This window comes from Diabrotica virgifera, chromosome 10, assembly GCF_917563875.1.
Source record: "Diabrotica virgifera virgifera chromosome 10, PGI_DIABVI_V3a".
Lineage (NCBI taxonomy): Eukaryota > Metazoa > Arthropoda > Insecta > Coleoptera > Chrysomelidae > Diabrotica > Diabrotica virgifera.
This window is the reverse complement of record NC_065452.1, coordinates 85,089,444-85,105,346: the sequence shown is the minus strand read 5'-3', so window position 1 is coordinate 85,105,346 and position 15,903 is coordinate 85,089,444. Positions and strand designations below refer to the sequence as shown.

Below are 15,903 nucleotides of genomic sequence, written 5' to 3'. Positions count from 1 at the left end.
AAAATTTAACACCAACTGAAGCTACAGATTATTCACTCTGGAAAGCCACGAAAAAGCTCAAATGGCCCCAACAGCATAACCCACCAATCAAAGATGAGGCAAACACCTGGGCTAGGAACGACAAAGAAAAAGCTGATCTTTTTGGCAAGCACCTTCAAAAAGTATTTACGCCATACCCTTCTACAGTATCTACAGAGGAAGAAACAGAACTAACAAGATTCCTAACAGCACCGTTTCAAATGGATCTGCCCCACACGAAATTTACAGTCAACCAAGTAAAACAAACAAAAATAGATGAAACCAACTTCAAAAAAGCCCCTGGATTTGACCTAATCTCTGGCAAGATTCTAAAAGAAGTCTCGGATAAGTGCATAAAATTAATCACCTTTATATTTAATGCAATTCTGCGCCTAAACTACTTCCCTAGTTTATGGAAAGTGGCACAAATCCTAATGATCCTTAAACCAGGAAAAAGACCGGAAAATGCATCTTCATACCGGCCTATAATCCTTTTGCCTATGATTAGCAAAGTCTTTGAAAAAATGTACGTAAAAAGGTTGAAAACGATAATAGACGAAAATAAAATAATTCCAGAACACCAAATCGGTTTCCGAGACAAACACGGAACCATAGAACAAGTGTATAGGCTAGTCAACCAAATAAACAAGGATTTTAACTCCAAAAGATACTGTTCTGCTGCTTTCTTTGACATATCTCAGGCTTCTGACAGGGTATGGCACATAGGGCTACGAATAAAATTAAAGAAGCTCCTACCCTATCCTCACTTCCAGCTCTTAAAATCCCACATAGAAAATATACACTTCCTTGTGAAGCACGGTACCGAGCACACTAAGATATATCATATTCACTCAGGCATCCCACAAGGCAGCGTTCTCGGCCCAATTCTGTATCTTTTATACACAGCGAACATTCCAACATCTAGTACAACTATAGTTGCAACGTATGCAGATGACACTGCTATCCTGGCATCCCACAGAGATCCAACAACAGCATCAAGGAATCTTCAATCAAACCTAAATAGAATTCAGCAATGGATGAAAGTATGGCGCATCAAATCTAATGGAACTAAATCATTACATGTAACATTCACGCTACGCAGAGAAACATGCCCCCCTGTATATATTGATAATTGTCTAATTCCTCAATCCGAGGACGCCAAATACCTTGGCAAGCACTTGGACCGCCGCCTTACTTGGAAAAAACATATTTTTACAAAACGAAAACAGCTTGGACTTAAATTGAGAAATATGTATTGGCTCATTGGACGCAATTCCAAACTATCTCTGGATAACAAAATTTTACTCTACCAGTCCATCTTCAAGCCCATATGGACAAGGGGATTCAGCTATGGGGCACTGCTAGCGTCTCTAATACAAACATCTTACAGAGATTTCAAAACAAGGTGCTGCGTTCCATAGTCAATGCGCCATACTATGTATCCAACGAGGTGATTCAACACGACATTCCCCTAGAATCCGTGAAAGAAGCCATACAACGTTTTAGTGTTAAATACTTTGAACGAGTGTTAGTGCATCCTAATGCGTTTGCCAGACAATTAAATGTGCGGGACATCTTTGAAGTGCGTAGACTAAAACGGCAACGGCCGTCCGACTTAACCAACTGAATGTAATTAAAAGTGTATTCAGACTGATAAAATTTTAGTTTTAGAATTGTAAAGAGGTTACTCACTGGAGTAACTCTCTACATGTCTGTATTTTTTACCATAACAAATGCTTAATGCCCAATGGGCAGATTGTTGTACTCAATGGAGTTAATAAAAAAAAATTCCAGATATGTATTTTTTACCAACTGTCAACACTGTTCCTCCCTGGACTATCTCTATCCCAACTACAAATACCAAACTCTCCATATATAAAAAAACAGATAACCATCCCAAAGTACTATATCAATATGCCCTACAAGATCTCAAGACATACAGTAATCATAATCTTATATACACCGATGCCTCTAAAACCATGGAGGGAGTGGGAGCAGCATTTATGTTCAATAAAACTAAAATATTAATTAAACTCCCGAAATTAACTTCCATTTATACAGCCGAGTTAACTGCTATCCTCAACGCAATAAATTTTGTGGTAGAAAATAACATGTAAAATCCTGTCATTATTACGGATTCCCTAAGTTCTGTAACTGCCTTAAATGACCTATATCCTCTTCATCCAAGTCTACTACTTATTAAATCAGCATTACACCAATTGCAAACAATGAATATCAATGTCAACTTTGTATGGATTCCATCACATATCGGAATTGCTGGTAATGAAGAAGTAGATTCATTGGAAAAACTAGCAGTATTAAGCACGGAAGCTGTAGAAATCAGAAGCATTCCACACCTAGATGCAAAACCTGTAATCAAGAACTTGGTAATCAATGCTTGGCAAATGAAGTGGAATCAATGAACATCCAAACTGCGAGAAGTAAAACATTCAATACTACCTTGAAAATAACCCCAAATAAGCGATTACATCAAACCATTCTCTCTCGTCTGAGAATAGGCCACACCGCCATCACGCATAAACATCTGCTGGATACTGAAGTAAAACCACAGTGCTACGTATGCGATATTATTGTGCTCAGTGTTCGCCACATTTTACTGGAGTCTCTCTATTGCATGGAGAGACTTCAATATAAATTATAAGATACCTTACAAGCAATATTAAGTGATGGAACTGATATGAACAATTTGACATCATACTTGTATTCTATAAATGAACTAAATAAATTGTAAACCTTTTAATTGTATTGCGCCAATGACCCTTTGAGGTTGAGGCATAAATAAATAAAAAAAACTTGAAAAGAAAAAATACATATATGTTTAGACTATAAAACGTTTCTCATACATTTTAGAGGGAAATGGTTCAATAAAATTTTTAGATCATTTAAACTTCTTTAATACTGAGATTTATTACTCCAAATAAAAATACATAAACAATTGACCGAGATAATTGCAAAAAACTGTTATTTTGGCAGTAATTTATAAATGCTAATAACTTTGATTTTTGTATAAAGACATGGAACATAAATACTCAAGATTTTAGCAGTTAAAGAGTTATTACAGCGGGCTAATTTTCACACAGATCGACCAGATAATTATAAGACATTATAGGATATTCAATTTGTTTATCCCAGATAGCGATTATATAAACAACTATACTTGCCCAAACAATCACTCTATATGTATTTTGTAGATCACAATGGATTCTTTGAGGCCTAAGTTTTAGGTTATATTAAAAAATTCAACAGTTTTTAATTTGTTAATAATAAACCGTTTAAAAAAGGATTGAATTTTTAGCTTATATACATTTATAATAACTTTGACATTGTTTATGCCATACGCTTATAAGTAGGCTCAACGAAAAGCTGGTGGAATAACACACTTTGCAGAAGAAACAGAACCAACTTTCTACAGAACACAACTTTTTATGGTCTGCAAGTTTTATTTGAACCATTTTTCTCCAAAACATATAAGAAAAGTTTTATAGAAAAAAATATTTTTTTCACTCTTTATGATTGTTTAAAAAAAGAACAAAGCAAAACGAACTGTACTTCTTCATGGAATTGTCATCAGCTACCTCCTAAATACCTTTTAAAACCTTAAATTGCACGAATAACATTTTTTCCACCTACCTCTAATGAAAGTATACTTTTCCGGACGTGATTGTAGGGAGCAAAGTTGTACTTTTCCTCCCTAGGGAGGAAAATATTTTTCCTCCCTAGGGAGGAAAAGTAAAAGTGACGTCATGGTATTTCATTCATGAAATATAACTTATTGGCGCCCTGTACAATATCTATTTTCTATTACGTAAGTATCTATACATTTTAACGTTTATTTAAAAACATTCTCTATTTTGCAGAATGGTAAAAAACAGTAAATTGTTATTCTGATTTAACAATGTTTACATTAATAATTTGACTTATATTTGACAGTTGACAGTTATATTGTACCTACTTGTCAGTTTTAGTTCTAATAAATTTTGTTGGTTAGTTACATAAATAAATTAAGTAAAAATGAAAAAAGGAGGAAATTATTTGAGGAAGGCGGAAAAATCATATGTATAACATGGGAGTAAAGTGCCTTTTCCTCCCTTGAATGATTACTGCCCTCCGCTACGCGTCGGGCAGTAAACTTCATTCTCGGGATGAAAAGGAGCACTTTCCTCCCTTGTTATACAAATAGCTATTCCTTGTTTTTCCCTCTTGACTGGCGTATAGATTATGTTGAAATTAAAAAATTAATGCCTAAGTACGTTTTATTACTAAAATAAATCAAAGGATTTCAGAACGTTTATTGTAAATTGCAAGTATTCGAAATAATGAATATATTCCATTCATTGGCACCACACTGTATAATGCAAAATGCATTTTAGGATAGTTTTTAGACTTTATTTTATTTTTAAACCTTTTCTTCTTAAGAACGTTAAAAATATAAACTATTTATTTTCCATAGATTAACCTATAAAATATTTTTTTATTCGAAGAATTGTTTATTAAAATTTGCAGCCTTATATTATGCCATAGTTAGTTAAAACATTCCAGCCCAATCTATGAGCAATTATGTTGATTACACTTGTTGATAAAAAAGTATGACTCTAGACATTCTATTCTGGATATACATCGAATAGGTGATAAAATGAATTGTTATCGGCGAATTTTATGCATCTTACTGGCCAGACATTATTCTTTACTTATAGTTCAACGTGTGCTGTCGGTTAGTAACGTATAAAATACGCCCATTTCAAAATTAGTGTTTGTGTGTAAAATTAAAATAGAAATGGAAGAAGTTTTAAAAAAAAGGTTAGCACAAAATGTGACCGATTGTGATAATTCGGGAAATAAAAATGTTGTGTCTGAATCTGACGAACCAGGTATGTTTAAATATCAATCTTTTGTCAGCGATATTGATGAAAATATTGACGCCTTCAAGATGCTAAGACTTGATTCTGCAGCTGCCGAAAATGTTATGGATTGTGCTAATTTTGAAAATAAAAATGTTATGCTTGCACCTGAGAAACCACCAAGAAGTTTTGAAAATAAATATTTTGTGAGCATTGGTGATGAAAATATTGATGGCATCCAGATGAGAAGGCTTGATTCTGTAGCCGGAAATGTTATCGATTATGCTAATTCTGAAAATAAAACTGCTATGCCTGCACCTGAGAAACCACCTAGAAGTTTTGAAAATCAATATTTTGTGAGCATTGGTGATGAAAATGTTGATGGCATCCAGATGAGAAGGCTTGATTCTGTAGCCGGAAATGTTATCAATTATGCTAATTCTGAAAATAAAACTGCTATGCCTGCACCTGAGAAACCACCTGGAGGTTTTGAAAACACATATTTTGTTAGCGTCGGTGATGAAAATATTGATGGCATCCAGATGAGAAAACCTGATTCCTTAGCCGAAAATGTTATAGATTGTGTTACTTCTGATAACAAAAATGCACCTGAAACTGATGAAAAACCTTTAGGATTTGAAGGAAAATTTTCTGTTTCCATTGTTGATGAAGAGAATGGTGGCTTCAATAAGCGAAGCTATGATCCTGTCAGTGCCATCTACAGAAAGTTATCTTACAAAGATATTCCAGGGCATCATTATAAAAGGCGTAGTTCTATCAAACTTGCAAAATTTTATTGCCATCAAGCAAAACATGGAGAACGTGTCCGATCGAATTCTCATTTTCGTCCAAGAAGAACCAATACCAATGTAACCGATAACGGAAACTTGAGTGACATCGCTACTACCAGCAACCCCATTAGAGGCCTTCCACGTCGAGGATGGAGAAAACCACGTGAAGAAGTTAAGCCAAGGTATGTTACTTACTTTCAGAAGGCGGCTTTGGGCTTCGGAATATGCTTCCTATTGCTTGTTTTCATAATAGCATTGAGACATTACATCTTGCTGTCGACGATGACCTTTCCCCGTGAGGTCAAAGTTATTAACTCTACTTATAATCAAACCAACAATAATACTTCTTCTTTCCGTACATTGAACCATATATAATAACCTAGCTTCTTATATTTTCGCTTTCGATTTGGACTTTAACAAGGTTTGTCCAGGAAGAACAACCCAACAGGTAACAGAAAAAATATACATTGTTACTAGTGCAGTGTAAAAAAATACCTAACTATATCTTGATTATTTTTGATATTTTGTAAAGAATAATTCTGAAAAGCTACATTTAAATTAATACTGGTTTGCTTATTAATGTACAATATGTAGTCAAGGTAAAATTTTGATATATTTAAACTATTGTTTTAATAATGTATTTTAATTAATTTTTGAATTTAACATATTTGGTATTTTTTATTATTTTATATTCATCTACTTCTTATTCATCTTCTTCTTCGACTTTTTTCCATTATTAGTTCACCATTTTGGTCTTAGTATTGATATTCCACGTTAATTTTTGCATATACTTAGGTCCCATTTTTTGAGTATTTTTATTATCAATCCCTTTTAACACTCCTTTAGTAACTCTCCGTCAGTCCATATTTTATTCATAAGTTTATGTAACATTTTTGTTGATTGCTTTGTATCTGCTTTTAATTGCTCAGTATCTGCTTTTATTTGGTCAATGGGTATATTATCGATTCCTGCGGCTTTGCCATTTTTCAGAATATTAAGCATCTGATTTATATAGCTGATTTTATTTTTTCTAGCTTGTTTTTTTACTTCTGCGTTTTTAACTTGTGTTTCATTTTTCCTTTGCTTTTTTTTACTTTCTGCTATAAGTTGTAGAGTATCTTTAGCTACCCATTTTAATTTTCTCTTCTTTTCAACCCTATTTTTTCTTTTGATATATCTATCATTACTTCTGTAAAATGCTTCCATGTTTGTATGACTCACTCACTCACAGGTTTTTGTAATATAGTTTAGTTTTTTGCTAGTTCCCCAGTGAGTGTATTGCTAATACTTTCTTGTTTTCGGACATCGACGTTGTCTTTGTTACTTCTATTGGTTTTTTGGTTTTTGTCTCTGACTAATTTGATTCTCAGTTTCGATATGACGAGCATGTGGTCTAACAGCACCTCTTAAACTCCTGAAATCTTGCTGGGGAAACTGGTTCTCCATTTATACTCAATTTTTATGTGGTCCATTTGGTTCTTGTACCTCCATCTTTGCGATTTCCATGGTTCCTTATGTACCCGCTTCCACCTATTGTAAGTTCATTTTATTCGAAAAATGTGATAAATCGATTTCCATTGTCGTTTTTCTTCTCTATTCTCTCCTTTTTCAACACTTGTTTATATCCTATTTTGTAATTGCCGTTTGCTCCGATTATTAATTTCATATCTCTTCTATATTCCTTATTCGTCTTATTGTACCTTGTTTGTAGTTGTTAGTACAATTCTTCCTTTTAATCGTTTTCGTTATTTTTACTTGTAGGAGCATATACATTTACTAGTACTCTATTATAGTATCTTCAGTCCTTCAGCCTTGCCCAAATAATCCTTTCTGATACTGCCTCTTACTCTATTAGAGCCTTTCTTCCCTTTTGGACTAACAGTATAACCACTCCCTTTTCGTGTTTATCACTTACGTTTATGTTCCCACAACATATGATTAGTTGCTGTTCTCCATCTCAGATTGATCCACTGCCATTCCCTCTTATTTCTCTTAACTCTTAGTCCAACAATGCCTAATTTGTACTTATCAACCCCTTCGCTTACTTGTTCCAATTTGCCAGTATCGTAAAGCGTTTTTATATTGCATGCTCCTATGAATATGTCCTCTCTTTTGCCTATTTCGGTTTTATTTTTCGTTTTCGCCCTTTTAATGTTTTTGTTGCTCAATTCTTTTTTGTCTGCTACGTATGTCATCATTTGTGTTTTTATTTGTGTATTTTCATCTTCTGCTTCCATTTGTGTGTTTTCCATCTACTATCAATTTATTATATTTTATTTTAACACTTTTCCCTGATTTATTTCTTCATTGACGACTTATTTTATTTTTTTCTGTATTTGTAATTCTTCTTTGATGCCACTATTTATATAAACTCTGTAGTCTTTTATATGATTTACTTTAGATTTAGTTTGAATGACCTTGTCGTGTAGTTTGACCATAAGCTTGTTATGTAGTTTGACCAAACATGGATTGGTCCAATTTAATTGCTTGTTCTATTTGAACAAAGATGTCCATTTTTTCTTCTATAAAGTTTCCTACAGCTTCTTTCAGTATATTTCTATCGATTTTATATATAGGGTGGAAGGCACTTATGGAATAAAATTATTTCTGTCCTTGTTTCAAAAACTTATAAAAAATGCTGAAACCCGTCGATTAGTAAATAAAAATGTGCACTTTTAAACATAAATTTAAATGTACAGGGTGATCCTTGCAAGTCTAACAGAGTCTTTATTTTTAATGGAACATCATGTATATTCTTATATTTTTAAAAGCTGTTTAACAACCTGATTTCAACAAATTATATCATGTAAGGTGTATTATGAATAATACAGGGTGAAATTTTGAAATTAAAGAGTATGGAAACCACTTATGGAATAAAATTGTTTGTGTCTTTATTTTAAAAAATTATAAAAAATACTTGGACATGTCAACTTTTAAATTCTAATGGGCGCTTTTCAAACATAAACTAAAATATACAGAGTGATTCACGCACGTACAGCATACTCCATGATCTTTAGTTTTAATGGATCACCCTATATATTTTTCTATTTTTAGAATCTGCTAAACAACCTCATATCAAAAAAGTGTATACCTATTATGTAGGGCCTATTATGAATACTACAAGGTGAAATTTTAAAATTACGTGTAATTTCCGGAAAGATATAAAATACCTACATAAAATTTTTAAATTCATAATTTATCATGCTTTAAATAATGATATATATTTTAAATTATCTAAATGAAGGCAACAACTTTCTAAACTAAGTATTAAATCTATTGGGTTTTGTATTTAATGTCTTGACAAAATTTATAAATAATTTCAAAATTGCACCTTGTATTATTCAAAAAGGACCCTAAATAATACACTTTTTTTGATATGAGGTTGTTTAGCAGATTCTAAAAATATAAAAATGTACAGGGTGATCCATTAAAACTAAAGATCATGGACTATGCTGCACTTGCGTGAATCGCCCTGTATATTTAAATTTATGTTTGTAAAGCGCCCATTTGAATTTAAAAGTTGACGTGTCCCAGTATTTTTTATAATTTTTTAAAATAAGGACACAAACAATTTTATTCTATCAGTGGTTTCCATACTTGTTAATTTCAAAATTTCACCCTGTATTATTCATAATATAGTTCGTTGTAAGCAAGTTATTAAGCAGATTTTAAAAATATAAGAAAATACAGGGTGTTTCATTAAAAATAAAAAATATGGGCTCTGCTAGACTTGCAAGGATCACCCTGTATATTTAAATTTATGTTTAAAAAGTGCACATTTTTATTTAAAAATCGACGGGTCTCAGCGTTTTTTATAATTTTTTAATACAAGGGCAAAAATAATTTTATTCCATAAGTGCCTTCCACACTGTATATTGTTTAGTCCACTGTTTAGTTCGATGTCTTCAGTTTTTCGTTCTCCTTGTGTTTCGTTTAGTTTTTTTGTTCAACTTTCTCTAATTCTTCCTTTAGTTTATTCAGTTCCTCCCAGTAATTTATCTGTTCCTTCTTTATCTCTTTTATTTCCGTTGTTAAATTTTTTGTTTCTCTAGTTACGGTTTTGTTCTGGATTTTGTTAGGCGACCTAGACGTTTTCATACTTCTTCCAAATAATATCTCCTCTTCCTCTATGGTGTTCTTCCTATTATATTCTGGCCCTTTTCATCTATATGTGTTTTAATAGGCGAGCGACAGCAACCCGTAAAATGATGTTATACCGACCACGAAAATCAACTTTCAGGTGAATGACGAAATTAGGATATTCGTTATGTTTTCGAGGTCGTTGAATCCGAATTTGAAGTTTATTTTTAACCAAAAATGGTGGAACATGTTTAAAACCAAATTTAGATGTTTTTTCAACTTAACTCGATGTATCTTGGGTTTCTGTAAATAATTCATTTCGAAAATTTTACTGTATTATCTTTAGATGTTTAAACAAATTAAAAGAGGAATTGTTAATTTTTAAACATTTTGTCATCAGATTTCATTAGTTTCATGTTTACTTAAAAAAGTTGGGTGGTAAATTTTTAATTTATAATTTTAGCCAACACAGCATTAGAACATGAAGAAGTTTTTTGGAAAATGTCAAGTCAAAATATACAATATGAAAAAAGTTAGACGAGTGGCACTCCCCCAATAAAACCTGAATAAAAAGCTAAATGTCAAATTTTGTTAGTCAACTTTTGCGATTAAACTTTACAATTCAGGAATCTTCACCTTTTACTTTAAAAAATTCATAACTTTTATTATAATAAGACTAAATGATTAAAACACATCCCATTGCCTTCAGAAAGGTAAGAAATATAGGTATACCTACTATAAAAATTAAAAAAATATATTTAAATGGAACAGATTTGGAGCGAGTTAAACGCAAAAAAACGTGATTTCATTTTTTTTTCGTTTTTAGGTTAAAATTGCGATTTTGACAATGTTTCCCCACATTAAATTCAAAATAAGCCTCATTTTCGTTTTTAGCAACACCAAAACCATTAAGTATCACCAAAATTAGCCATTCACCACACCGTGGTCGTATCTCGAGAAATAAGCGGTTTTTTGGGGAGTGCCCTTCGTCTATGTATAATGTCACATAACTTTTTTCCTATTGCATATTTTGACTTGATATTTTCTTCTTTCTAACAAACTTGTTAGTTAAAATTATGAACTAACAAGTTTGTCCCTCAACTTTTTTAAATAAACATGAAACTAACTTAATCTGACGACAAAATGGTTAATACTCTTACTTTTTTTAAGCAATTTGGTGAAATTTCGTTGTTATCTAAATACTTCAGAGATAATACAGTAAAATTTTCAAAAGGAAATATTTACAGCGACCAAAAATACAGCGAGTTAAATTTGAAAAATCATCAAAATTGATTTTTCTCATTATTGCTTATAATTTTATTTTTGAACATGTTCCACTAATTCTAGATAAAAATAAATATATTCGGATTTAATGACCTCGAAATCATTAAGAATGACCAAAATTTGCCATTAACCTATCATGGTCGCTTTTTCGTTATCTAAGGCTCAAATTAGGGGTGTGCCTCTCGCCTATAAGGCACATTTTCCAAAAACATTGTTTCATCCCTAAACTTTTCCTATTTTGTAAAAAAATTTTAACTCTTGTTTCTTATATTTCTACTTTATCTTTTATTTTTAGTGCTTATTAAACTTTTATTATTATATGACAATATGTTTTGAATTCATTTTTGTATATTATGTAGCTAGTATATTATTCTCTAAGCATAATTATCCCCTGTTACAATAATTGTATCTTGTCTTTTAAAGTTATAATTAAAAAAACGATAGAGGATCATAATAATATTTTATATAATTTTTATGTCTATTGGCACACCTTGTATTATTAAATTGTTGACTTTCGGATGGTCTAGTTCTCTTTCCTCAGTTGTTCCTTCTCCTTGTTTTTCGTTTAGTTTTTTTATATCAACTTTCTCCAATTCTTCCTTTAGGTCATTTAGTTCCTCCCAGTAATTTTTCTGTTCCTTCTTTATCTCTTTTACTTCCGTTGTTAATTTTTTTGTATTCTGGTTAAGTTGTGCATCATTTTGATAATTTAGTCGAGTTTACTATCTTGGTTATGGGTGTTGTTAGATTATCTACGTTTTCTTACTTTTTTTAGCAATCCCTCCTGTTCTTCTTTGGCCCTCTTCCTATTATCTTCTGGTCTTATTCATCTATATGTGTTTTAATGCACACTTTCCAAAAATATTGTTTCATCCATAAACATGTTATCATTTTGTGTATTATTTATTGTCTACTGGTCTCTATTATTGCAGAGGACTTGTTTTTTTTTGAAATTTTTCATCTGTTGTTTCTGATAATAATTTCTTCTTATCTCTTTATTTTTGTTACTTATCCATTTATTCTTTTTAACTACATAAATTACAATAATTAATATGTTTTGTATTTATATATGTCATATATTATATTATATAGTATATTATATTCTAAGAATAATTATTGGCCCCTGCTACAAAAGTGTATTTTGTCATTCAGTGATAATTAAAAACGAAAGGGGACCAAAAAATTTTTAAATTAAGTTTAAAAGTCTTACGTTTTTAAATATTTTCAATAATGCATTTTAATATTTTTGTAATAACTCCTATATATACTTTTTAAAACTATATGTTATATACTCACATATATAAATATATTATACCATAATAGTGTTTGATTTAATTCCCTTTAATATATTTTAGAGACCACGATATAATAAATAGAGCGCTGGAACAGTTCTTGGATGAGATCTATATGGATTCCGACGATGCAGATGAGATTATGTTTAAGAGAATAAAGAGGAGAAAGAGCGTATAAGAGAAAAATTATTCTTATGGCATCCGTAAAGATATTTTTAATTGTAATTCACTTTTTAATTTAAATTGAATGTTATCCATTTGAAATTTATTTTATTTACGCCTTAGTAATGCTATCCAAAAGTTTGAACAATTTAAAGCAAATAATTTTGAAAGAAATTATGATAGAAGTAAAAAAACAGAACTTTTTTAAAAACACCTTCCTTTTTTCCCTGTAAAAAACCCAACTTTTTGTTATATTGCAAAGTTTACGTTTCTTTTTAGTTTCGTACTTATTTTGAAATGAAGATAGTATTTTTACACTATTTTTATAGTTTACAGTATTTTTATAGTGATATTTATATCAAAAGTAGTATTTTTAGTCTAACCATATTTTTTTTCACAATTATTTAGTTGTAATTTGTTCAATTTGTGGATGGCATTACTGATGCCTATACAAGGTGAGTCGGGAGGAACGCGCCAAACTTTAAGGCTGTATAATATACGTAAAAATAATCAAAAATAACTCATATGTTGTTATTCGATTTTCATTTGTTTCCGAGATATGGGGTGTTAAATTTTTTCTTACAAACTGACGATTCATCTATTGCTTTAAAACCGGTTGAGGTGTGCAAATGAAATTTGGTGGGTTTTAAGCCATAGTTATTGCTCATATTTTGACAAACAATTAAGAACTTTCTATTCACCCTTGCGCGTACGGATAAGGTTCTGAAATTTTTTAAAGAAAAAAAATAGTACGCCACTGATGTATTTCAAATTAAAAATTATTTTTGAATTCCATGTTCAATTTCTGACAGACCATCTATCTTCATGTTTGTTCATAGGACGCTTCGTTTTCATACAAAAAATAAAATATCTTAACGCTTACAAAGTATTGGAAATAAGTTTCTACACATTCATATTATAGAAACTTCGTCGAAAACTTTGTAAGTGTTTAAGATATTTTATTTTTTGAAAACCAAGCTTGCATGAAAAAAAGGAAAGATAGATTTTTTGTCACAAACTGAACGAGGAATTCAAGAAATATTTTTAATTTGAAATATTTCAGTGGCGTACCATTCTTATCTTTAAAAAAATTCGGACTATTACCCGTACGCGCTCCAATGGTGAATATAAAATTTTTAATTGAAGTTCAAAACATGAGCAATAGCGATGTCTTAAAACCCACCAAATTTCATTTGCACACCTCAACCGGTTTTAGAGCAATAAATAAATCGTCAGTTTGTAATAAAAATTTTAACACTCCGTATCTCGGAAACGAATGAAAATCGAATAACAACATAAGAGTTATTTTTGATTATTTTTACGTATATTATACAGTCTTAAAGTTTGGCGCGTTCCTTCCCACTACCCAGTATACAGTGCATTTGAAACTGGATAATATTTAACTGTAATTATCATAGCAATGTAGCACTGTAATAGCTTAGTTTATATGCTAGAGACTTCTACAAGGTCTTCTTTTAATGCTTTTATTAAGTAGTTTAAAAAATTATAGCACTTTTTTCTAGTAAAGTGGGCCTTTTTCCTTTTATTCTTTGTTGATTTTTTAAAATTTTTCATTAAATATGAAATTGTGACTTTCAATGAGTTAAAATTAAGGTTTGTATTGCGCTTTCAACAAAAATAGACAAAGCATATTTGATTTTTTTGAGCTATATTATTTTATCCATTAATTTTTTTTTCAGTAAATTATCATAATTTTCTGTAAGAAAGCCTAACATTTTTTTATATAGCAACTTTTATGTATCTTTGATAGTTTCGTACTTATTTTGAAAAAAAAATTATTTTTGAAAATGTCAAAAATATTTTCTTCACTGTAATTTATATTGTAATTGTAACTGTATATTTTTTTCAAAATTATTTTTTTCAAATTTTTTAATATTGTGAATCGCATTACTGATGACTAAAGACAATGCATTTGAAAGTAATACTGTTGAATTGATTAAATAATTCTTGAATTCTTGAATAAATCTTCTTTTATTGTTTTTATTAAGTGGTATGAAAAATATACAACCAATTCTTCCAGTAAAAATGGCTTAGAACAAAATTTAAAAAAGCAATATCGTTGATTTTTTATTAGCTAAATTTTGTCCGTCAATCGTTTTTTTTTATTTAAAGTTCAGTATTTTCTGCAGAAAAGCCCACCTTTTTTTCATATATGGCAAATTTTCTTGGATAGTTTTGTACTTATCGTAAAAAACAAATGGTACCTATTTATAAAAATATTCAAAATATTTGTTCACTCTAACCATATTTTTTTCAAAATTATTCGTTCTAAACTGCTCAAATTTGTAGAGTGCACTACTGGCGCGTTAATATAGCGTGAATTTGAAATGAACAATATTTAATAATTGTAATTAGTGTAGATATAGGATGAGTAGTATGGTTGCTTTTTTCTTACAGAAACAATAGTAATCAAGTTGATTTTAATGATAACCCCTTAGTTTCTTATGTTAAAGTTTTACAGATTCTTCTTGTAATGTTTTTATTAAAAATATGCGCTTTAAAAGATATACCGATGACGAAAGATTCAAGTAAAATTGGCCATTTTGCTGCTATTCTATGTTGGGTTTCTTTTTTATTAAAAAAGAAATTGTCACCTTCAATATGTTATAACTCTGTTTTATATTAGGCTTAAAACAGAAATAAAAAATGCAAAATCTTTAATTTCTATGAGCTACATTTTGTCCATTAATAGTTTTTTTTAGTAAAAGTGCAGAATTTCTGTAAAAAAACTAAACTTTTTGCTATATAGCAAATATATAGTTTACCATTTATTTAGAAAAAAAAAAATGATACTTTGAAAAATGTAAAAATATTTTTTTTCATTCTAACCATATTTTTTTTTAATTATTCACTTTAAATTACTCAAACTTGTGAATCGTAAGGGACAATTTTTAATTATAATTAGGGTACAAGTAGAGCGAGGTTAGTATTGCTATTTTTTCTCCCAAAAATAATAGGATTTGACCGTACTTTATTGAAAACTCCCTTAGTTCATATGCTATGTAGATTTATACAGTATTCTTTTATTGTCTTTATTAACCCTTAACTACTGACGTGGACGTTTCAGGGCGTAGAGTCTGACATGCGGTATGTCATACAGTTGTCTATTCTCCTTTGTTTTCAATATGAATTTATCTTATATCACTGTATTTGTTTTTTACATCAACTGCGGAATGATTCTTCACACTGCTGTAGAATAAAATCCTGCTCCACAAAAAATAAACTTTATTTCTTCAAGAAAATCAAGAACACATCATAAAATATTTAAAAAATGGTGGAGTTTCTTACAAAATTCTTTATAAACTGAACTACAAAAAACTTAGTATTGGTAACTAAAAAATAGATAAATAATGTTGATAGCAGTTAAATAGAACAACTGGATGAACTTGTTGCCAT

General features: G+C 30.4%; 1 protein-coding gene across 1 annotated transcript; it reads left to right on the top strand.

The window, feature by feature from the left end:
• The first annotated feature begins 4,714 nt into the window (after nucleotides 1–4,714).
• On the top strand, nucleotides 4,715–14,143 carry LOC114338128 (uncharacterized). The gene is made up of 2 exons (XM_028288706.2): nucleotides 4,715–5,850; nucleotides 12,388–14,143. Exons 1-2 carry the CDS (start codon nucleotides 4,814–4,816, stop codon nucleotides 12,500–12,502), a joined length of 1,152 nt encoding a protein of 383 aa, XP_028144507.1. The 5' UTR covers nucleotides 4,715–4,813; the 3' UTR covers nucleotides 12,503–14,143.
• Nucleotides 14,144–15,903: the final 1,760 nt, after the last annotated feature.